We start from the raw sequence: 24,344 nt of genomic DNA on the forward strand, positions 1-24,344 counted from the left end.
ATTAGTTAGAGCTTTAGAACTGCCATAGTTAGAATTAAATAGGCAATATAATTTTTGATCAACAGTTGCTTTTGTTTTAAGTAACAACTCACATTAGAAAAGATGTAGTAAATTGTGTGTAAATCATACATACAATTTATAAGGATTTCTTAAGTATCATATTAAAAGATAAGAGAACTCTCAGTAATTCTGATTTTATTAACTGTTTTTGTGGCAGGTAGAACTAACTGGCAATAGCATTTATGAATATATACATCCCTCAGATCATGATGAAATGACAGCCATTTTAACAGCTCACCAGCCACTTCATCCCCATCTTTTACAAGGTATTTCATAAATTACTTAAATGTTTAAAAAAGATGGTAAAATATCAAGCTGAGCTTTGTGCTTTTATGCTAAAATCTTGGTATATAGCCAAGGTCTAAACTGTAATAGCATCTTTCTTCTTCTGCCAATATTTGTCAATATTTGCCTAAAACTGATACCGTTTGTAAGTTTGTATCCAAATTTACTTGAATACTTAAGTGCAATTTTAGGATTATAAACTACAGGTATCCAATAATAAAGACTCTGTTCTGTAGAACAATTATTTACAGAATATGAAATTACAAAAAGGGCCACAGAGAAAAATGTATGAAACCACATAAACACATAAAAGATGGAAGAGAGCAAGAAAGATTGATTTTATTCCATCATCTCAGGGATGGGTTGGTGGTCCTTAAAGGCACAAATGTAATTTCACAGAAGTGTGTATAGAATCTTGTTTAATAGTCATGTGCAGTCTGAGTGAATAAACACAATTCATTACAAAAAAATAGCCAATGGCTCTTTTTTATATACCATGAAATATAACAGAAGAGACCCTTTACATATATATAGACATTTCATTTTAGAATTGTTTTTGCAGTCAGACATGTTGTCTTCGAATCTCCAAAAACTGGAAAGAGATAATTGAAGAGACACATTAGCATGAAGTTTACATAAAAAGACTGGAACATTCTTAACTTATAACTGGGCCTTATGGCCAATGTACTGTATATATGTGTATCAAGAAGGAAGGAAAAGCAAAAGTATTATCTATGGCTATACCTTGCGGAAACTATTCTGTTGAATCAACAGCATGATATATATATCTGGGGAGATATTGTTATTTTAGAGCTATGTAATCAATAGGTAATTTTTTTACCCTGTTCCTTAACAGTGTAAAATAACTATTGAAATATAAAACAAAGTACAACTGAAAACATTTTAATCTTTAAAATCCCAGCACACAAACACACAAATACACAGAGAGATATTGCCAAGAGGGTTGGTCTGTTTAAAGAAGGGGATTTTTAACAGATGTAGGCATTTCTCTTATACCTAGCTTAAAGGCCCCTCCATGAAAAATTAGTCCTCTTATGAAGTTAGATAATATGGGAGATTATAGCATTATATTACCATGATCTTTTTTCTGATGCCATTGGTGTTTTCCTGTTATCTTATATGTGATTGACAAAATAAAAAAATAAATAAAATAAAAATCAAGATAATAGACACAATATACTTTGCCTGTTTTTTATGTATGGCTACCCCTGTGTGAATGTATTTTCAAACTTTTCTCCATTCACATATTCAGTAGAGCTTTGAATGGTCCTGGAAGACTTGCGTGACTAATGTACAGAACACAAATATTTTGAACTAATTTCTCTTAGTGCTAAAATTGTGAACATGGGGTGTTATTTTGAGGAGAAATGCTGTGAATTAACAATCACAGTGAAATAGCCTATTTTTGTACACAATATCTAACGTAGGGAAGGGAGGGGCTTGGGATAGTCTTCAATTGCACAGCTGCAGAATATAGGATATATTGGATTTGATTTCAAGTTAAGCTACTAAAATGTAGCTCTGATTTCATATTTATTTGATAATTATATCAGCATTGTATCCCAAGATAAAGGTAAGATATAACTGAAATCTTATATGTAGTTAAAAGCATCAGTTTAAAACATTGGAACTATTTTTAAGCAAATCCTCATAGGATTGTGCTGTGAATTATCCAAATAACCAAGAATATCTAGTTATTACTCCTCATGGAATGTGATACTTTCTACATCCATACCAAAAATATTTAATTTGGAAGTGTATTTCCTGAGCTATTTACTTCTCTCTTTCTCTTGCATATACATAATTACTGAAAATCATAATTTTAAGTGATTTTTAACATTATAAGGCCAATAATTAAATTTAATAGCACTTAATTTTGTTGAAATATTTGAATGTAAAATGTTAAAGTATCTTTAAAGTAAAACAAAGTTATTTTATGATTTTTCTTATTAATTTTTTAAATATATATATATAAATTTTCCTTATTAATTATATATATATATTAATTATATATATATAATTGTAGGTCTTTGGTTATTCGGGTTTTCTCCCGCGTAAAATTGGAAGTGTCTTGGCGACGTTTCGACGAAGTCTTCGTCGAAACGTCGCCAAGACACTTCCAATTTTACGCGGGAGAAAACCCGAATAACCAAAGACCTACATACAAACACCCGCGAAAACCTCAGAAAACAAATATATATAATTAATTATATAGATATATATTTAAGAATGGTAAGAAAATATTTTCAAATACATGGAAAGTGGCCAAGGGAAAACTTAAGAAAGTTAAATGTTTGTATTTTAATTCTTTATATTTTATCTCCAGAATATGAAATAGAGAGATCTTTTTTCCTGCGAATGAAGTGTGTCTTGGCCAAGCGAAATGCAGGATTAACAAGTAGTGGTTATAAGGTAAAGCACAGTTTCATGCTGTCGTCAGAATATTCCATTTCATACATTCATCTACATCAATAAAAAATGGTGGGTCAGGGGAGGCTGAGCTTTGGAGTAGTGATATTGTGAAACAAAATCTACTGTGACATTCTCCCCCATTCTGATTATAGTTGGGAGATTAAGAAATGAGGTGAAATATTTTTGCAATCAGAAATTCTCTCTGTACTCTTTCTTGATGACATATAGGTTTTAGCCTCCTTGCTTTCAATTTTCCTTTGTCTACTTCTTTTGTTTTCAGATACTCATACTGGCTTTCTTCTTTGTTCGATCTATTTCTAACTGGAATTGTTTGGTTTTGGTATTACTGTACCTTCTTTGTTGGTAATTATCTGTTATTAACATCTTCTTCACAAGATCACCAATTATTCTTTTTTTCTGACTTCTTCTGCCACAGAATCCTACCTATCATTGCCTTGAACACTTAGACTGAGAAAAGCATTTAATTGCACTTAAGATCTAATTTCCATTAGGACCAAGAATTCCAGCATGACATGGCTATTTTTCTCCAGTATTCTGGTTGGAGCATAAAGGCATATCCACACTTAAACTACTCCTGTCCTGTGCTCATGCTGGCTTGGCTCTAAATTGGTTTAATAAAACCCTTTCGGATTTGGATACTGGCTTGCAAGGTATTTAGGCCAAATTGTGTATTATCATATAATCCCACTGGCAGTTTCTTTCCTTTCAGTTAGTGGATTTTTCTGGGTAGATAGATGATAGATCGATGATAAATAGACAGACGGACACATACAAATTCACAAATACTTTAGTTTATTGTTTAGACTAATGAATAAAAATATAATATAAAAGTATTGATGAAGTAATCATGTCATATTTTCCCCAGCAGTTGACCTAAATCTGATATAAATAGGAAGCTCTTAATTGAATGGCTTTAGCTATAAATGTGGCAGCCTTTCTTACTACCCTACACACATGTGTATACAAATGTTTAGATATAAAGTTAAAGCATCAAAATGGTGACATATGAAGACATAGCAACAAGGTTCAACATAAACATTTTTCCTAGATCTTTCCTAGCTTTTGCTACAGCAGCTGTTATAGGAGGTCTTTCTCATAAGCACAATTGTTTCCCCAGCATACAAAATATTCCAGGTTCAAAATGTGGCAGAAACATTTAGATTTGTTTTATTTTCCTAAACGACCTGCTTTCTTGCTAGGCTTCCTTCTCTACTTCCCTTGACTGGAAACAGAGTAGAAATATAAATAACCCCCAGAGAAAGAAAAATTGTAATAACACCCCCCCCCCCGACATTCCTGCTAGAATTCAAAGCATTTTTCATATCTAGGAAGTATTATGCATATCATGCTAATGGGAAAAATCTGCTGTAACAGCAGACTGTCATTCAGGGAAAGCTGGAAAAGTATGGTGGTTCCTGCCTTTGCAAACTAGTCAAAGTGCAAGGTTTGGCTGGAAGAAAGTGCTCACAGCATCCAAACCAGACAGCATTGCCTGAACCAACACTACTAAGAAAGTGGAAAGAGGAACACCTGCTTAATGATGGCATTAAGGGAATGTGATGGGGAAGTATAGGGCACTGAGGTGTGTCCTTGCTCTCCAGAAACGGCTGCTAGCTCTTATTTTTCACAGGGCAACTTGACAGAATAAGCCCCAAATTTTTCTAACTGATTATTATCAAGTCCAGGTTAGTTGATCCTTTTGTGCCTCCCCGCCTCCCTGTAGGTGAAAGTTTTCAGTAGGATAATTCTGGAACACCAGGATGAAATCCATCATCACTATCATTTCATACCTCTTTGCTCTTTGAAAGAATGCCATTTGTTTCTGGAAAGCATTATTTGCATTTTCTAATTGATTGGGCAGGTAACAACGTTGCTATTATTCTTCCTCCATTTATTTAATTTAGATGATCTCTGCAGTGTTATTTATTTATTTAATTTATTTATTTCGTCAAGCATGTATTTTGTGACAGATACAAGTATAAACATAATTATAAATACATGTAAAGGATACAAATAAAGGAAAACATTAGGACATGGATGGTAGGCACGCTGGTACGCTTATGCACACCCCTTAATCAAGTTCATTTACTTGGATTCCTAAGCAAGTGTTAATATTTTTGACATGGCACAATTCTATTACATGTTCTATTAAGGAAAATAGTTTTTCCAGTTCAATCATGGAAAATCTCACCTCAAATCTCTTCAGAAATCTCAATTTCTGTTACACCTATTGAATAATATGTGTCTTTCTGTACTTTGAAGCACATTTTTCTTATTTCCTATATTCTTAGTTATAAATAATGAAGGCCATGAAGTTTATTTTTGAATTATTATGATGTAATAAAATTATCCTATTAAAATTTCCATGTCCTTCAATATTACACAAATCTTTATCTACCATTCTTAATAGAACAGAATAGAATTCTTTATTGGCCAAGTGTGATTGGACACACAAGGAATTTTTCTTTGGTGCATAAGTTTGCAGTGTACATAAAAATTTATTCATCAAGAATCATAAGATATAACACTTAATGATAGTCATAGGATACTAAATAAGCAATCAAAATTATACTAGGAAACTAAATAAAACAATATAAATTGTAAAGATACAAGCAAGAAGGTTATAGTCATAAGTAGAAAGGAGATAGGTAATAGGAAGGATGAGAATAATAATAGTAATACAGTCTTGGTAAATAGTTTGACAGTGTTGTGGGAATTAGTTGTTTAGCAGAGTGATGGCATGTCCTTGTGTCTAGTTGCTCTATAACGTCGTTTTGAGGGTAGAAGTTGAAACAATTTATGTCCAGGATGTGCGGGGTCTGTAGATATTTTACAAATATGTTTTCACATTATACATTATGAAACATCTTGATAATGTGTTACTCTTTATTCAAAAGCTTCATTAATTTTGTATATGCCTCTCCATTTTGTATTAGAACATGTACTAAATAATACAATATTCAGAAACACTGAACATACATCTGTCTTTATTAGAAATAAAATACATTAGAATTTGAATAGCAAAAGGATCTATATATGTGTTTTATCAATTACAAAAAAGCTTTTAACTGCGTAGACACAATAAGCTATGGGCGGCTTTGCATGATCTTGGTGTCCCAGCCCACCTGATTAGACAGAGCACTTTATGGTGCACAGATTGGTTCAGGATCAGTAAAGAAGTTAGATAGGGATGTATTTTATCACCATTTTTGTTCGATCTGTATGCAGAGGTGATCATGCGGAAATTAAATCTGGAACTGCCTGATGTTGGAGTGAAGATTGGGGGAAGAACCATAAATAATTTGAGGTATGCAGATGATACAACACTGAAAAGAAGGAAGACCTAGAAAAAATGATCTGGAAAATCAACAGTGGAAGTGAACATGTAGGATTGAGTCTTAACATTAGGAAAACAAAGATAATGACCACAGCTGCAGATGGACATGAGATGTTTAAAATCAACATGGAGAAAACTGAATTAGTTTGAGAATTTATCTTCCTTGGATCAAAAATTGTTCACAATGGTAGTTCTACTCCTAAAATAAAACACAGGATAACCTTAAGCTGCACTGCAATAGTTAACTTGAATAAGATCTGGAAAAGCAGAGATATTGATACAAGTACAAAAAGCAGGCTAGTTAGAGTAATAGTCTTCCCTATAATGATGTATGGGTGTGAGAGTTGGAACGTAAGAATGGCTGATCGAAGAAGAATTGATGGTTTGGCATGCCGGCGTAAGTTATTGTGCTGGTGTAAGTTATTGTGTATACCATGGACAGCCAGAGTAATTAACAGAGAGATGCTAAATAAAAAAACCAGACACATCACTAGAAGCTAAAGTCATAAATCTACGTCTGATTTACATTGGCCATGTCATGCATCCAAATTCATTGGAGAAGGCAATAATGCTAGGAAAGGTTAGTGGAACAAGAAGAAGGGGCAAGCAAAGAACATGCTGGTTTGATAACATCAAATCTGATAAAAAGATGAACATCTAATAACTGAAAGAAGCTGCTTGACAAGGAGAGCACTTGCCTATAAAGTCGCCAAGAATCAGACACAACTGAATTTGTTGTTAAAATAACAACAAATTGGAATTTGAAAAGCCAACATGGAGTAACTAAATGCAACTATATTGAGTCAGGCTTTCCTCAGTTCATTGTTAAATTAATACCAAGTTATATGCCAATTTATATCAATTTAATAATTATAAATTAATTTAACATTAATGTTAATTTAATATCATGCAATATATTTATTCAACATTGCCTAAAAATTAATAGTTTTTTGCAGGAATTTTAGCAAACTGGACAGCAAAAATCAATATAATAAAGAGAAAAATACTGGGTTTTGACTCAGTGTCATCAAGAAGCTAGCTATTTTTTTTCTCTTTACAAATGTTATTTTTATCCATACTAGGTGATCCATTGCAGTGGCTATTTGAAGATTCGGCAGTATATGCTGGATATATCTTTGTATGACACCTGTTACCAAATTGTGGGATTGGTTGCTGTAGGTCAATCACTACCTCCAAGCGCAATTACTGAGATCAAACTTCATAGTAATATGTTTATGTTCAGAGCAAGTCTGGACTTAAAGCTTATCTTTCTGGATTCCAGGTAAGTAGAAAGTTTTTGAAACATGTCCACTCTAATTCTTCATCATCTTAACTTGCAGAAGACAGTTTAAAACATAAAAGTTAAAACAATATAAAGAAACAATACAATGTATACAAAATAAACTAAAAGTAAAAGGGAGATAAAGAATGAAGTAAAATGAAGAAAAATACTAAAAATACCGTATATACTCGAGTATAAGCCGAGTTTTTCAGCACGTTTTTTGTGCTGAAAAACGTCCCCTCGGCTTATACTCGGGTCTATACGGCTTATACTCGAGGTTTTTTTTTTTTTTTAAGCCCCTCGGCTTATACTCGAGTATATACGGCTTATACTTGAGTTTTTTTTTTCTTTTTTTCACATTTTACCGGACGGCTGGGAAGCCCTGCGGTGCAGTGAGAGGCGGGCGGGGAGCCGCCAGCCTTCTCAGCTGAGGGAGGGAGGGTTTCCCCAACCGGTAGGTGCCTCATTTCCCACCCTCGGCTTATACTCGAGTCCCCAGTTTACCCCAGTTTTTGGGGTAAAATTGGGGACCTCGGCTTATACTCGGATCGGCTTATATTCGAGTATATACGGTACTCAATTAATACTAAATATATATATATAGTATTATATGAATATAAAAAATTAAATAAAAATATAAAAACTAAAATGAATAAAAAATCAGCTCATTACAGAGCTGTCACTCTATTGCCATCTTGAGTGAGAGTCCTGTTAGTTGACTTAGCTATTTTTTAAAAAAATATTTCATATCACATACTGAGTTCTACCTCCCATCCCACTACTTAATGCATGAATATACTCATGGAACTATTTTTTATATTTCATGTCTTTACGATGTCTTCATCTTCAGCCCACAACTCAGGAGCTTTAAATCTTCTTTACTAACTCTAGTTTTAAAGTAGCATTTTGTCTTCTCCCAAAACAATTTTATCGTGAACATAATTTAGCATATTTCATTTATAATGCAGTTGATTATGTAGTCAGGATTATGATATGTCCAGCCTGTATTGGCTCTTTTAGGCTGCTGAGAAATCACTCCTGCATTAGGCATTGTTCTCCATGGCGATTTTGATGTGTGTTGCAACACCAACTGCTGGCTATCCACATATTGCCCAATCAGTGATTTCCAAAGCACATGTCCTCTCTTACATGAACTCCTGTCCATGCAAGACAAGTTGAACCAGGAGAGTATGGGCAGAGGACCAATGAGGCAATTGTTCAAGATAGGATCAAACTTCAGAGAGATTCATAAGAGCCAATCCAAATATCAAACTGAAATTCCCATCATAGAAAAAGACTATAAGGTATTTGCAGCAGGGCAACATGATGCAGATCTGGAGACAGGGAAGTTGTTCCAACAAGGGGAGGATTGGAGAATGCTCTTAAATAGAATTCCTGGCTGTGCTCAGTTAGAAAAGTTAATGTCATTTTTCTCAAGGAACTATGCTGACCTTTTCTGCTTAGTCCCCTTGAGCTGGCATGTGATTTAGGCCTTGATGGTCTTCCAATGTCTTGCTCTGACTTGTTATTGTTGGAATCAGTGGCCAGCTGCACTGAATCACATCCATTACTTCTATGTGACTGACATCCTACTGCCTTTTGAATTGAAGGCTAGAAGTAGTCTAGATCAGGGGTCTCCAACCTTGGTCCCTTTAAGACTTGTGGACTTCAACTCGTAGAGTTCTTCAGCCAGCTTTGCTGGCTGAGGGACTGGGAGTTGAAGTCCATAAGTCTTAAAGGGACCAAGGTTGAAGATCCCTGGTCTAGATTCTCTTCTTTAGTTTCAGAATCAGTGGAGGAATCCATAAAAGCTCCTTTTAAGTACTAATTTAGCACTTTTGAAAAGTTACTAGATCTGGTTAGAAAATTGATTTAAGCTAGGAAAAATATATATGCTCAGTATATGTTCTGATTCACTGAATACATTACAGGCTTGCTCATGCTTTGATCAACAAAGAATAGATGTTGCTATAACTTTTTATTGTTTTTATTTGGGTTTTATTAGACAGAGCTTGTTCCTGATTGATCATTCCCTTTCACTTCATTCCATTCCCCTATTTTATGCATGTAACTTATTAGCCAGGTTAATTTTAAACATAGGTTTAGCACTATTTCTGCATCTAAGACTTGTTAGTTGAGCAACTTGATAAAAGGCTAATGGATGGAGTTGCCAGTCCCAATTATGGTCAGTGAGGACTACCTGTACTTCAATTTCTAGATATCTGGAACAAATGTTAACTTGTTTGCAAAAGTACACGTCAGGGGTAAAATTCAGCAGGTTCTGACAGATTCTGGAGAACTGGTAGCAGAAATTTTGAGTAGTTCGGAGAACTGGCAAATATCACCTCTGGCTGGCCCCAGAATGGGGTGGGAATAGAGATTTTGCAATATCCTTCCCTCAGGAGTGGGATGGGAATGGAGATTTTGTAGTACCCTTCCCCTGCCACGCCCACCAAGCCACGCCCACCAAGCCACACCATGTCCACCAAGTTACACCCACAGAACCGCCATACAGAACCGCCGCTGAATTCCACCGCCGGTACAGGTAGTCCTCAACTTATAACAATTCATTTAATGACCTTCAAAGTTACATCATCATTGAAAAAAGTGATTTATGACCATTTTTCACACTTACAACCGTTGAAGCATTGCCATGGTCACATGATCAAAAGGCAGATGCTTGACAACTAACTCATATTTATGATGGTTGCAATGTCTCTGAGCCATGTAATCACATTTTGTGACCTTCTGACAAGCAAAGCCAATGGGGAAGCCAGATTCACTTAACAACTGGGTTATTAATTTACCAACTGCAGTGATTAACTTAAGAACTCTGGCAAGAAAAGTCGCAAAGTGGGGCAAAAATTATTTAACAAATGTTTCACTTAACAACAAAAGTTTTGGTTTCAATTATGGTCAAAATTTGAGGATTACCTGTAATGCTTCTTGGATATATTTTCTCTTTTAGAGTGACTGAATTAACTGGATATGAGCCACAAGATTTGATAGAGAAAACTCTTTACCACCATGTGCATGGATGTGATGTGTTTCATTTACGATATGCTCACCACCTTTGTAAGTAATAGGGAACAAATAATAATGTACAATGTTGATATAGATGGGTTTTCAGTTGAATGTATATGTTATGGATATTTTCATACATGCCATTAAAAAATAAATAAATGTGAAATACATAATCGCTATCAATTCTGCCCCTGCCCCTGCCTTCTACCTTCTTATATTCTCAATTTGTACATGAGATGTTATGTTCTGAGCACAATCTTTAACAGCCAATGATGTGAAGCAATGATCCCTTATTAGCTTAAAACAGTCTGCTTTTTATGAGAGAAGGATTAGTAGGAGTTACTAAGAATTCTCAAGCAGTGGGTCACATGCCTGTTGAATTAAGATATAAAGAAAATATAGATGAAGTAGCCTGTCTCACAAGAACAGTCCATTTAATAGTCTCATGGTATATCAGTAACTGGAGATAATTAAGAAAGGTGGGTTGATGGAACAAATTAATAAATTCAGTAGCCTTTTGAATAGAGGCAATGGCAGTGAAGAAATGTCCATACAACTCTGCCCAACATATTGGAATTCTGCAAGAGAATTCTTTCATCATACTCTGGACCAAAGAGTTAGACTTCTTATAAGATACAGTGCTGACAGCTTCTTCACTGCTCCACCCTTATAATGGAAGGGAGAACCATCAAACCCTGTTCTTTTTCTTCTCAGAGCAAAGGGATAGAAAGATTTTTTGAAAAGACTTACATGTATCTATGTCGAAGATTAACAAAGTCTGACCAGCTAATTTAAAGAAGATTTCAAAAATTGTGGTCAGCATAAAAAGGACGATTTTTTTCTAGAAAAAATATCTCAGATTTCTCATCTGATCAACGTATTTTAATGAAAAACTTAGATCACAACAAAACCACTCTCTTTTTGAGAAGGATGTGGATTCATGAAAGATTGTGGTGAATGTAATTATGTTGCATCAACTGACAAATGGGAATGAGAGTGAGAAGACAATAAAATGTGTAAACTTAAATTTTCTGCAGCCACAAATGTATTATTTCAGTTTTTATCCCCTCAATGTATTTTATGTCAAAAAATTCCAAGCACAACATTTCTGTTTTTGCTACATGAACATGCTTTGCAAAAACAGCATAGGCTGCAGTGAAAGCATTGTGAGGATATGTAATCCAATTTTTTTTTTGCTATGACTTCACATTTTAGATCAATAGTGTATGTAGAACATTAACAGTAAGTTCTGTGATGACCAAAATATTGCTGCTTTGAAACTATGTTTTATACCTATAGAAAATAAGATATAATATAAGTTATCAAGGTAACCTAAAGTAATCATACGGCATGTGACTTAAGAGTAAACATATGTAGGATGGTTATATTAATTACACAGTGGATTTTGTGTTAGAAGATTTGGGCAAGGGAAATATTTATATGTAAAAACTAAAATAGAGAATTATGTTTCTTATAAAGTTCTTCTATTCAATTCTCTTCTTAAAAAACAAAAAGAACAGCCTTGCTTGAAAAGTTACCAGTTCTATAATTTTGCAAAAGCCAAGAGACTTTGGATGAGGCAGAACATAAATGTAATTAAACTTCTTTAATGTTTTTATAGTGTTGGTGAAAGGACAAGTCACGACCAAGTATTATCGGTTGCTGTCAAAAAATGGTGGCTGGGTTTGGGTCCAGAGCTATGCCACTATTGTACATAATAGCCGCTCATCAAGACCTCACTGCATAGTGAGTGTCAATTATGTCCTAACGTAAGTTGTCATTTCTTGTAATTAGATGCTGACAAATGTATAACTGTAGCTCCTTTTTATCTTGTTTTCATTTGCTAAAGGGTTGATAATTAAAAATAGATTATATTCTCATGGGACAATATATGGCATGACAATAAACCATTTTTGGTTCTAGTATCATTTATTGTTTGTTTCAATGCCCAACTTAGACAAGCAGCTATTAACTACTTGTTGATAATCTCCAGAGGGAATGTAGTTTCTTTTCTGTCTGTGGCAGAAAAAATCTCAATCTTTGGCTAGGTTCTGAAAAATCTCTTACTTTCAATTATCCTGGAGTTATAATCTTATAGCCTGATTGTTTCAGCCACTTTATGAACTAACGTGTCATTTCATTCACTGTAGGGTTGACCTTCCTTCCTTCCTTCCCTCCCTATCTCCTTCCCATCCCCCTTTTTCTTTAGATACATCTTCACTTTTTTTAATAGGTGGGAGGCTTTTGTGCATCCTCAATGTCTTATTAACATACAACACTCCCAAGTATCTCTCATGATTTTTTGTTTGTTTTAGTAACGCAGAAAGGAAATAAACAAGTTTCTACATACAATTTGAGTCAGCATACCTTTGCAAGAGTTATTCACATATAGACTAGATAAGCCAAATGTTTTTCTCTGCTGGCTTGCTTGATAACAGCAATATATTGTGGCAGGAATTAGAATTGTTGATTCACAGAGTTTTAAATGAGTTGTATTCTGACTATTGGTGATATAATTGGGGCACAAATAAGGAATAGAAGTTGAACTCAAAGCACTAAACGTTTATTGCATGTTATCTATACACAAGAAAGAATCTGATCTACTAACAGTCAAGGGAAATTGGTGATAGATAAGAGTCAACAGAATTCAGAAGGCTCTGGACTTAGGTCTCCAATGGCTGTGTAAGGATTCCATACGAATGATGCATTTGACCCCATTTTCGGTAATATTGTAGGTAATTTCCTACAATAACCTGAATAACATGCATACTAAGGTGTAATGAACCACAGAGAAGTGGCAGTTTCCTAGGAAGGAGAGAGAATATTCCAGAAAAGGGGGGTGGGGGAGGCAAGACAAGAAGCAGTATTGGCAGGATCTGGATAGCGGGCAGGGGTAATAATTAAGGATGGTCACTCCCTAGAGTGCCCCAGAGCATATTGGCTAGGGTGAGAATAGTAAGGGTGAGTTTAATTTAGCGAGATTCTAGTGTTTGAGCAAATAAAGAACTGAACTCTGGCTGAATTGCTCTTCATCGTTCTTGGGTTTAGCCTAACAGTAGACTTTCCTATAGTCAATCCAGGCTGTTCTCAGATTATATCTTGAGTTTATATACAAGTTGAAGGTGTATATAATTGCTATTTATACAAAAATGTTATAAATTAACTTTATATTGTCAGTTGTCCATTTACTTCTGTGCAACCTCAACCAGGAGACAAGTCTCCTATAATTGCATGTTCCTAAATTCTTCCTCTCTGGAAAGATCTTTCTAGTTCAAATTGATGATTTTGATTTACATTTCAAAGTTTATGAATTATAATTTCCAGCAATTTCAAGGCAGTCTACTCCTCCTTTTGTATGGAATTTAATTTTAATAGATGGGTTTTGGATAAATTGTTTAAAACTGTGTTTATATGGATAGGTTCTTGGCAAAACTAGATGAGAAATAGATTGTAATTAACCTGTTGCTATAATGTTGTCTTGCAGAGATATAGAATATAAAGAACTTCCATTGTCACTGGACCAAATTGCCGTTTCTAAATCACAGTTTTCATGCAGAAATTTGATGTCTACCTCACAAGAAACAAGAAAAGCAACAAAACCTAGGAGTAATAAAATGAAGATGAAACTCAGAACAACTCCTTATCCACAGCAGGTATTTTTTTCCTTCCCTTTGGATAAAACTGTTTATATATTAATAGCATGACAGCCTTGATGCAATAGAGTCACTCCTTGTTTAGCGAGTACATCAGTTAGTGACCATTTACAAATATAATGGTTAAAGCAATAATGAAAAGTTCACTTTTTGACCGATGCATCCATCTACAACCAAATTTTGTGAGTCAGGCAAAATGCATATCAGAATGAAAATAACACAGACATAGCTGTATGAGACCGGAAAAGGAGGCAGTAACCAGTAATCTTTGCAGTGTCTCTCTTTGTGACAAGTTCACGACCATTTCACTTCACCACCTGATTTCTGGAAAAGCACACGATTATATTAAAGGAGGTATGAGTATACTAGCTTTGCAATTACTGGTTTAGGAATAGTCACTAAAATTTCTCTGCTATTCAAATTGTCAATATTTGCGCCTTTTATAATTTACAAGTTGACATACTGGTCCATAAATATTCAGGGACAAGAGTAAGAACTGCTGTAGTGTCATTGCTCTGTTGATCTTTGTTATTTGTTATCTATAGATTTTTTAAAATATCACAATGGCATGTTATATCAATAATATGTACTCTTGTGTTAATTATTGTATTTTTCTTTTTGGACACTCGCATTAGCCAGGGTTACAGATTTCCTCATTGCTTCCATTTACTGCACACCTCATCAAATGCTGATTTGTAGAGACCATCATTTTTGATGCCACCAGCACAATTTCTCATAACATCTTATTTGATTATGTTATGAAGATTGCACTATGCATTAAAAATAGACAAAAAGTTTCCTAACCTAACTCGGCTGGTGTTTATTATTCTCTGGTCTGTTTCAAAATATGTAAGTTTTTTTTTAGCCCTCATTTTTTTATCCTAAGATAAAAAGCTTAAAATCTAAATGGTTCAAATGCTATTTGACAAAAGAGTTTAGATAGCATTCTGACTGATTTAAAAAAAACATCTGCAATTGTGGTCATAAATCGAGGACTACCTACCTGTACTAATAACTATAGCTTGTTTTGAACATCTAGGATTAAAGAGCATGGTTTTCAGAGGCAATGAAAAGAGGCCCAGAAAGGCTTGATAAAGGTTCCTCTCTTTAGAAATTAAGTCTCGTTAAGCCTGTTTCATTTAGTGTTTGAGTGTTTCAAGTTGATTACTTGGCTGCATACATTCTGGTACCCTGCAATACTGATAGATTTCAGAGCCCACTATTAAACACCCACTTTTCTTTTCGTTTTCAGCAATATGGTTCCTTCCAGACAGAGAAGCTGGAATGTGGCCAAGTTGGAAGCTGGAGATCCAGCTCCATAGCAAACTCCACCACCATCCAAGAACAAGCCTTTCATTCAGAAAACAGTGAACTTTTATACACTCCATCGTACAGCTTACCTTTCTCATATCATTATGGGCACTTTCCTGTAGACTCACATGTATTCAGTAGCAAAAAACAAATGCTGCCTTCTAAATTTGGCCAGCCTCAAGGAGCACCTTGCGAAGTAGCACGGTTCTTCTTAAGCACATTGCAGACAAGTGGAGAGTGCCAGTGGCACTATGCCAATTCTCTTGTACCAGGGAGTCAATCACCATGTAAAAGTCCTGATCAGTCAGCATGTAATATACGCCATAATCTCTTGCAAAATTATGAAGGTGGGTATTATTCAAGCAATTTAAGAATAATGTTTAGATTTTAAACCATTTTAAAATTCTAATAACGTGTCATAGAGAACATTTGGATAAAAGGTTTGATAACATAACCAACTTTAGATGATCAGATCCTGATATATATCTTTATAGGATTTATAGTTATTCTCACTGTATAGTTGTAATTGAACCTCTGGAAGCCAGAGGTGGTCATATTAAATCTAGAGACTGAAAGACAACAACCTTAGATTTAAGAATCTTTTAAGTCATTGGAAAATTTTGTTGCACCAATTCCTATATTTTGCATCTGGATAGTGGCACCCACATTTATAATAATGGTATTTTTTTCTATATCTATTATAGTTTTGCCAATATAAGCCTAAGGTAAAAGTTTAACAAAGAATCCCTACATTGCATTTATTTTTTTATAGAATCCACCCATAGATCTGAACATCTCAGTCTATGAAGAGATATAGGCTTGGTTCGGGCTTCCTGATAATTATATATTGTAGATAAGGCATTAGGATACCATATCTTCACAATATTGACTGTCAAGGTCCAAGATCTCATGAAAGAAAGAAAAGAATTCTTAAAATTTATATAATTAAGTGCAAATAAAACTGGGAGTTTATTTTGCAGTTTCCTACAAAACAGAAAAAAACACAGATGAGTATAAACAAAATATTTTCATCTTTTAAATTCGACATTTGATATGAATTACAATTGCGAGTACAATTCAGCTTCACTTGATTAATAATTTCACTCTTTAGAGATTCTGAGAAGCTGCTTCAACTACATCTTGAAAGTTGGTATGGAGCAGTCTTCCTTTCCCTCTTGAGTGTACCCGAGTGTAGTGTACCTGCTTATTCATTTCTTTTAATGTCAATACTAGCAGCTTTTTATTCTAAAACTATTGACAAATTTTATTTAATGATTTATATTCAGATGTAGAAATTGTAGTTTTTTTATTTTGTTTTCATCTTTTGAATCCTGTCCATCTAATGCATTTCTTTTTCCCTCCCTAAGTGCCACTACCACATAGACGATACAACCATGAAAGTACCTCTGAAAGTTTTACAGGTTGTGCCAGCTTAACACCCAATAGCAAATACAAAGAAGAAATCTATGATTCTGGCATTATAAAACAGAGCAAAACAGAAAACAGAACGTGTCCTGCACACAATCTCATTAAAGAAGAAAATAAAGCAGTTTTCAATAGAGACTTGCAAGAAAAAAACAGCATTAGTGAAAAGGTCTTTTCAAACTCCTTCTCCAATACCTTTTTATCAAAATCAGAATCTTTCCAAAGTAAATCAATTGGACAGTTAAGTCACTTTGTCCCAGTTCCAACAGTATATGAACAAGCAAGAAGAATTTATATGAAAGAACCAAAATATGAAAATATTGCTCAGCATACTACAAATTTAAGTGAACTGGAATCTGAGGACAGAATGGTTGCAAAGCTTGACAGTGACCCTGAAACTGACCTTACAGTGGATGTAAGACATGCAGGACAAGTTCCGCTTGTCTTTCTGAACTATCACCGAGTTTTAGCCAAACATGGCACATTTCAAACGTCTTCATGCATGGCGACAGGCCACATAACAGAAAATTATGGACCCAATTCTGAGGATGTAAATATGTTTTACAAAAACCAAAGCCCCTCATCAGCTTCATCCCCTGAAACTCACAAAGAATCTACACTTCCTCATTATATTGGAACTTCTGTAATAATAGCTAGTGGAAGGTAACAATAATTGAGCCTGTTAATAAATTAAAATAAACAAATTGGAATTGTTTCCAGAGAGCATGAATATGCATGGCTGTAGCCATTAAGGAAAGTTCAAGGTCAGTGGGGACAAACTTGTAGGTTAGCCATGTAAAGTTAATGCTTTTACGATCAGGAAAAGAAAACTTCAGTGTTGTTTTATTACTAATTAATCTCTGCAGGTTGACTCTGCCATCAAGAAGCCATGTAACAAGATGATTTTTTTTTTTATTCTTAAAAGTTTATCCCTTAGATTTTACAAGTATCAGTACAAAGATGGTTTTCTTATCAACTTCAATTCTACCATTATAATACGTTAACATAGCTGCCAAATGGATACAATTATTTATGACAGGATTTTTTTCCAAGTAATCTTTATTCAATATCCTGGGAACATTGATGTTTACAAATCATTCATTTTAATGCATCTGACTTTAATACATTTTATCAAGGCACTCAAGAATTGCCACCCTGCATGACAACTATGCATCTTTGAACAATGAAAAATTCCATGCTTACTGTTTGAAATATTTACCAAAGAGTTGATGACTTTCACATTGTAGTGAAGTATGATACAAATGTTTTCAAAGAATCTCTGAAAAGTGAGAAGAGGTTTTTCTATTTCAAGTACAACTTTTAGATAAAAGAATAGATCCAATTTTTCTTTAAAGAAAAATAGCTGTATTCTGTTCATTTTGCTTTGATAATGAGATTTCAATTCTTTTCATTTCAGGAGTAATCCTTTTCCAGAGGGTCTGTGTGTGTGTGCGCATGCATGTGTGTATGTGTTTAAACCCAGCACATTGTGGCACTTGGCTTGTTAAGCTATGATAAAATGCATTCACAGAAGGAATTAATGATATTCTGACACTCCTCAGGCCTGTAGAATTTGTTTTGGATTTTTAGTAGAATACATATTACCTTGAATATTTTAACCTATAATATTGAATCTGGAGAATAATACAGTCTAAACACATACAGATATGTATTTATGTTGTAAGTATTTACAGTAAGTACCCTTCAGATCCCTGTTTGGGAGCACTCCAGCATACACACAAAGGAAACAGTACTCATGTGTTCCTGCTCCTATTGCTGATTACAGATAATAGTAATTATTGTGTGGATAATAAATCATCTGCATGCAATTCCTGGAATATGCTACCATTAGCTGGCTGTAACTATTGAAATACATTTTTCTATTTTTAATAACATCATAAAAAATCCTAATAGGTACATACCTGTAATGTGTGTATAATGTACATTATACATTAATGTATAATATATACTGACATATAACAATACAGGTAGTCCTTGACTTATGACATAATTGAGCCCAACATTTCTCTTGTTAAGTGAGACATTTTTAAAGTGAATTTGCCCCATTTTACGCCCTTTCTTGCCACAGTTAAGTGAATCACTGCAGTTGTTAAGTTAGTAACATGGTTGTTAAATGAATCTTGCTTTCCCATTGATTTTGCTTGTCAGGTCACAAAAGGTGATGACATGTCCCTGGGATGATGCGACCGTCATAAATGTTAGTCAATTGTCAAATGTCTGAATGTGTGAAAAACAGTCATAAGTCCCTTTCTTCAGTGCTGTTGTAACTTTGAACAGTCACTACATGAACTGTTGTAAGTTGAGAACTACCTATACAATTTAATTTTAATTGACTATTTTTTTGCCTCCCTAAAACAAGGCAGTTTCCAAACAAAAGGCAGTATTGTGAATGCTCTAAGTAAAGCCAGAACCAGTATAAGGTTATTTCTGTGAAAAGTCTTTTTAATTTTGTGCAATAAACAAAACAATCTCACTGATTGCACCTTGTTATACATCAAATAAACATAATAGACATTTTCTTAAACCATTTTTTCCTGAAATACACTTTATTTGCTTTCTGATGTTAGAAACATTTGCCACTGTGGAGAAAGAAGATTGTGTTAAAGTAATTTTTGTTCCAGTATTATCCTATGAAATCATTGAGACTACACATTTATTTTCACAGTGTCAAAGTAGGGAGCTTCAAATTTCAAATAGGGATAAATTGTGCCCTGAGCTGAAGTACTTGGTTCCAAAATGGTGAAAAGACTGTTCTAGGAATTCAAAGAACCATTTTACTTGGACCCATCCTTCATTATTAGTGGTCAAATTGTTCTTTCCTTTCAAGTTTGAAATATGGAACATTGGATTTTTCTTTTGTTTGCAAGTATTCCTTTTTTGGGCCTTGTTCCTTTCCTCCTTTGCAATTTTGATATTTCAAATTTAAAAAAGCGAATGCCTTTAGAAAGAATTAGGTGATGTTCTTAGTATTTGGAAAAAGGCATTGCTTTCAATGTTAAATAGGCCAAACAAACTTCATGGTTTTAAATTACTACATGCATTTGTACGTGCAGTTTGGATCTTCTCATCATGCTGGAAATTTCTGTTGAAAGATAACAATTAGCATATTTTTGGAGTGTGTGACTGGAAAACCTGAGCAATCAGGACAGATATAATTGGTGACATATCTCTTTTATTATTAAAAGGAGGTAAACATATTTGCACAAATCATCATACATGAAATCACCCTAAATTTATTTGGTTTCTGACAAACTCTCATTTAAAGTAGAAAACTTGTGCATTGGAAATTAGATGGTTAGCTTATTGTTATAGTTTTAGTATTCAAAATCAACAGTGTCATTAGTACAGTATTAGTCAGATTGACAACTTGCAAAATCAGTAAGAAAAAAATTAATGTAAGGAATGGGCTTGTCATGGTCTGCCCCAATCTAGATTTTCATTTTACTTTGAAGCAGAAGCCTGATTTTCATGAAACTTTTTAAGAAATCATGTCTAGAGTTTTGAGATGTAGTCTGTGTTAGCAATACCAGAATAATTGTTTGCTACTGCATCAAAATCACAACTGCACCATTTTCCAAACTACTAAGTTAGAAATGTGTTAATTAATTTAGTCAGATTACTCAGGCAATTTAAACTCATCAGTTAAATGTATATATTGCAATAATGTTGAGTGAAATGATTTTCCCCCTATTAACCAGTTAAAATAACAAGCTGCAAATTATTATGCTTTTCCTGAAATAAGTGTTGCTGAAAACAGCACTGGTAAGTAAATCCTGTAGTATTAACATTACAAGACTTTATTATCAAATAGAATTAATTTACTATGTTTAAAACCAGTGCCTCTATATTAATTTAGGTAATGTTCTGAAAAAGTGTATTTATGCTAAAACTTGCATTTTTATTTTGTTATATTAAAATGTGTTTCCTATTGCAACTTTGGTTGTTAATTGCCTCATAAAAATAAATCTAATAGATAACTATATAGTAATATTTTACCTATTTTCTAAAATGCCTTTATGCACACTGTCTTGCATTAAAAGAAAGTATCAGGAACCATCATATTGTAATTGTAATACATGGTCCACTATGGTTCAAGTAATCCCGTTGCTGTATGTGATCTTTTTAAAGTGAATACAGAGAAGGATATTCTGTTGTGCTCCTGCATATCCTATAGCATGTTAATCTAATTCAATTAAAAATTATATTCAGGAAAAATGCTCAGTTATATACCCTACTATAATTTGGTATGTTCATACTTGGAATTTAAATAGAGAATTTGACTAATATCAGCTTATAAACTTTCAATAATGAAAAAATATGAAATTGCTACATCTGTACAAGAATGAAAAGGTTTATTCTGTATATTTATAAAGTGAGAAACCTTAAATTGACTTTTCCTGTTATTTATGACCTATAGTATAATTTGGGTAAAAAAGTATGGAAAATTGAATAGGAAAACCTAAGCATGTCTGGATTTTATTGATACAAAGCCACACTTTCATGTTTCATAAGAAGCCTCTGTTTAGTAAGCTTTATAGATTCTAGTGCTGTGCACTATTTTAGGACAAATTCTGAATTTCCTTGCAGATTATGTTGATTTTAGCCATGGTGATATTGTCACAGAAATTGTATCACACATTACATTATGATGATTGTGCAATGACATATTATAGTTAGACTTGCTCTCCTAACAGTCCCATGCCCCAGTCATAAAAAAATGTCTGCCATTTCAGGCTCAGTTTTAGTTGTTTGATCCCCAATTAATGAATTTTCTATTAATTTATGTCTCCAATATGTTATGCAAGAAACATGCTACGTGTCAAGTAGCTGTTTAAAACAGCAACAGTTCTTTGGTTCTTGCTCTTATAAAACACTTTGATAGGAAAGGAGAAGGGAAAGTACTGACAACTCTACCTTAAAACAGAGTGAATCTTGTGATCAAACTATTTTCTCCTCTCCAGTCGAAAAGTTTTGTGAGTAATATGAAGTGTTTCAGAAAGGATCTTTAACCTTTCTGTGCCCTACCTGTCATCCACAGAAGAAAGCAGTAGCAGCTACTGTATCTCAGTGGATTACACAAGATGGATGAGTGATGGATGGATGGATCATTGAGAGAGGGAGAGATGACTGGATTCTCAATCAATAGTTCTGTTGAATTCTGATGAATACAAGAAGGGGCTTTATCATTCCTTTCCAGCATTTTTCTTGTTGCACAAGATCCCATGAATCTATGCAGTTATTCCTCAATATTCCATTTTTATTGCTTTTATTATATTTGATTTCAAAACAAAAATGTTACAAATATTTATAATGTCAACTAATAAAAAAGCAAAGTTTGAAAACCTTTGCAGCAACTTCTATACTTGGTAAATTTAAATTCTAACTTTCATGTAAATTTTGTGAAAATTAAAAAGCCATATCCCTTATAAAAAGCAGGTTTATGTCTATGGTTCTGAAGCCTGTGCATCAAGAGCTATGAAACTTGCCATGCTTCTCTATTTATAACATCCACATAAATTTCAAATTTCTCTGATTTTTAGTTAATACCTATTTATTTTCCTGTTAGATAATAAGGATGGGGATATATTTTTTCTACTTAATGGAATCTGAATGCACTTGACTATTTTCCTGACTGTGCCACTAACCGATCTAAAGCATCGTCCAGACGTGTACATCACGTCAAGTGCCTGATCTTCGGACCTTCCATCGTGAGCTCAAAACATATTTATTCATTAAAGCGGGACTGGCATAATTGGTGATGTATTTTAATTGGGTTTTTTAATATTTTTAACTTCTTAATTTAAATTTTAATAATCAGCCTTTAAAATTTGCTCTTTTTAATTGTTGTTTTAAATTGTATACATCTTTGTTTTTATTTTGGCTGTACACCGCCCTGAGTCCTTCGGGAGAAGGGCGGTATAAAAATTTAATAAATAAATAAATAAATAAATCTTATAATCAAATGGGTTTAACAATCCTTTCACAGTCCTAATTAACAGTGTATTTTAAGTAAAACACAAATATGCTTCAGGATACAAAATGTAAATCCCAAGATTGTAGGCTAGATTGGAAAGTAAACTATAATTGAAGGAGGCAATAATAATATGCTACCTCCACACTGTTGTCATCTATCTGGATATTAGGTTGGAATACTTTACAATTCTTCTACTTGTTCAAAATTACAAGCAACACAATTCTGTTCTGGAATTATAGAGTTGCTTTTATATGTAATAAAAAAAACCTGAATGCCAAGTAAAAAAAATTACTTGGCATTCAGAATGTAAGGAAAAAATACATAAAACAGCTTATAATTGTTGAAGAATATTTACTTCATTAAACTGTAAAATTTCTTATGCTTATTTATTATGTAAGATTAAGAAGTTAAATAAAATATTGTCAACAGAATAAGCTAATTATTTTTGTTGGTTTTAGGCATGCTTATTAATAAACATCAAGCCATTTAATGTTTTTTTTCCCCACTAAAAATTTAAAAATGTCTAGCAGTGAAATAGTTGACCTATAGAGGTTGTGGTTTTTTCAGGTTTTAAAGAAGAGGTAGGAGAGCCAGCTCTTAAAGATGGTTATTTGCTTTCAGTGCAAATAATGGAGGTTTGACTAGATTGGCTTTGTCGTCTCTTCCACCTCCCCAATTCTATGATCTATTCTTATTGATGTGAGAGAATACCAATAGTGGGATATGTCCCAAACTAAATAAACACAACTGTGGGGGGAAAAATCAGAGAATGAACCTATAACTATGATAGTGCATAGACATATTTAATTCATATAAAGCTCAGAAAGTATTGGCACCATTCACGTTATTGTCCTGGAAATAACTGCACTGCATGAAGGTGGAAAAAATTGTGGATGATGCATTATTTAGAAATTGGGCCATATAAGATTGATACACTGTTCCTTCAATGATGTGATTAAAGGAAATGAATATGTGTCGTGCATCTAAAGGAAGCAGTACAGCAAACATTCACCTTGGGTCAAACCTCCTGTAAGAAAACTGTAAAGAATTTCAACAGAAATAGTTAAGTTTGCAAATAAATTAAGGTTCTAACTTGTTATGGCCAATTTTATTATTTATTTATTTATTTAATTTTATTTATATACCGCCCTTCTCCCGAAGAACTCAGGGCAGTTTACAGCCAGGGTAAAAGCACAACTCAGAAAAATTAAAAAACATTTAAAAACTACTTAAATTAAAGGCTGAAGGAATATAAGACTATAATAAAACCCCAATAAAAACTTCATTAAGCCAGCCCTGCACGATGAAATAGAAAAGTCTTTAGCTCGCGGCGGAAGGTCCGGAGGTCAGGAAGTTGACGTATCCTCGGAGGCAGCTCAATCCAGAAAGCAGGAGCCCCCATAGAGAAGGCTCTCCCCCTGGGGGTCGCCATTCTACATTGTTTGACCGACGGCACCCTGAGGAGACCCTCTCTATGGGAGCGCACGGGTCGATGAGAGGCTATTGGTAGCAGCAGGC

General features: G+C 34.0%; 1 protein-coding gene across 2 annotated transcripts in view; it reads left to right on the plus strand.

Annotated features, from left to right (window-relative positions):
- SIM2 (SIM bHLH transcription factor 2) overlaps nucleotides 1-21,884 on the plus strand; it is a 40,759-nt gene extending 18,875 nt beyond the window's left edge. The window contains exons 4-11 of one of the 2 annotated variants that reach the window (XM_058186327.1): nucleotides 218-326; nucleotides 2,693-2,778; nucleotides 7,219-7,418; nucleotides 10,387-10,493; nucleotides 12,064-12,211; nucleotides 13,927-14,095; nucleotides 15,348-15,753; nucleotides 16,774-21,884. In XM_058186327.1, coding sequence (XP_058042310.1) covers nucleotides 218-326; nucleotides 2,693-2,778; nucleotides 7,219-7,418; nucleotides 10,387-10,493; nucleotides 12,064-12,211; nucleotides 13,927-14,095; nucleotides 15,348-15,753; nucleotides 16,774-17,498 — 1,950 coding nt within the window. In that variant the 3' untranslated portion in view covers nucleotides 17,499-21,884. The remainder of the gene's footprint in view (nucleotides 1-217; nucleotides 327-2,692; nucleotides 2,779-7,218; nucleotides 7,419-10,386; nucleotides 10,494-12,063; nucleotides 12,212-13,926; nucleotides 14,096-15,347; nucleotides 15,754-16,773) is intronic. The other variant, XM_058186328.1, reaches the window with a different exon arrangement.
- The last annotated feature ends 2,460 nt before the right edge of the window (nucleotides 21,885-24,344 follow it).

Source organism: Ahaetulla prasina, chromosome 5, assembly GCF_028640845.1.
Source record: "Ahaetulla prasina isolate Xishuangbanna chromosome 5, ASM2864084v1, whole genome shotgun sequence".
Lineage (NCBI taxonomy): Eukaryota > Metazoa > Chordata > Lepidosauria > Squamata > Colubridae > Ahaetulla > Ahaetulla prasina.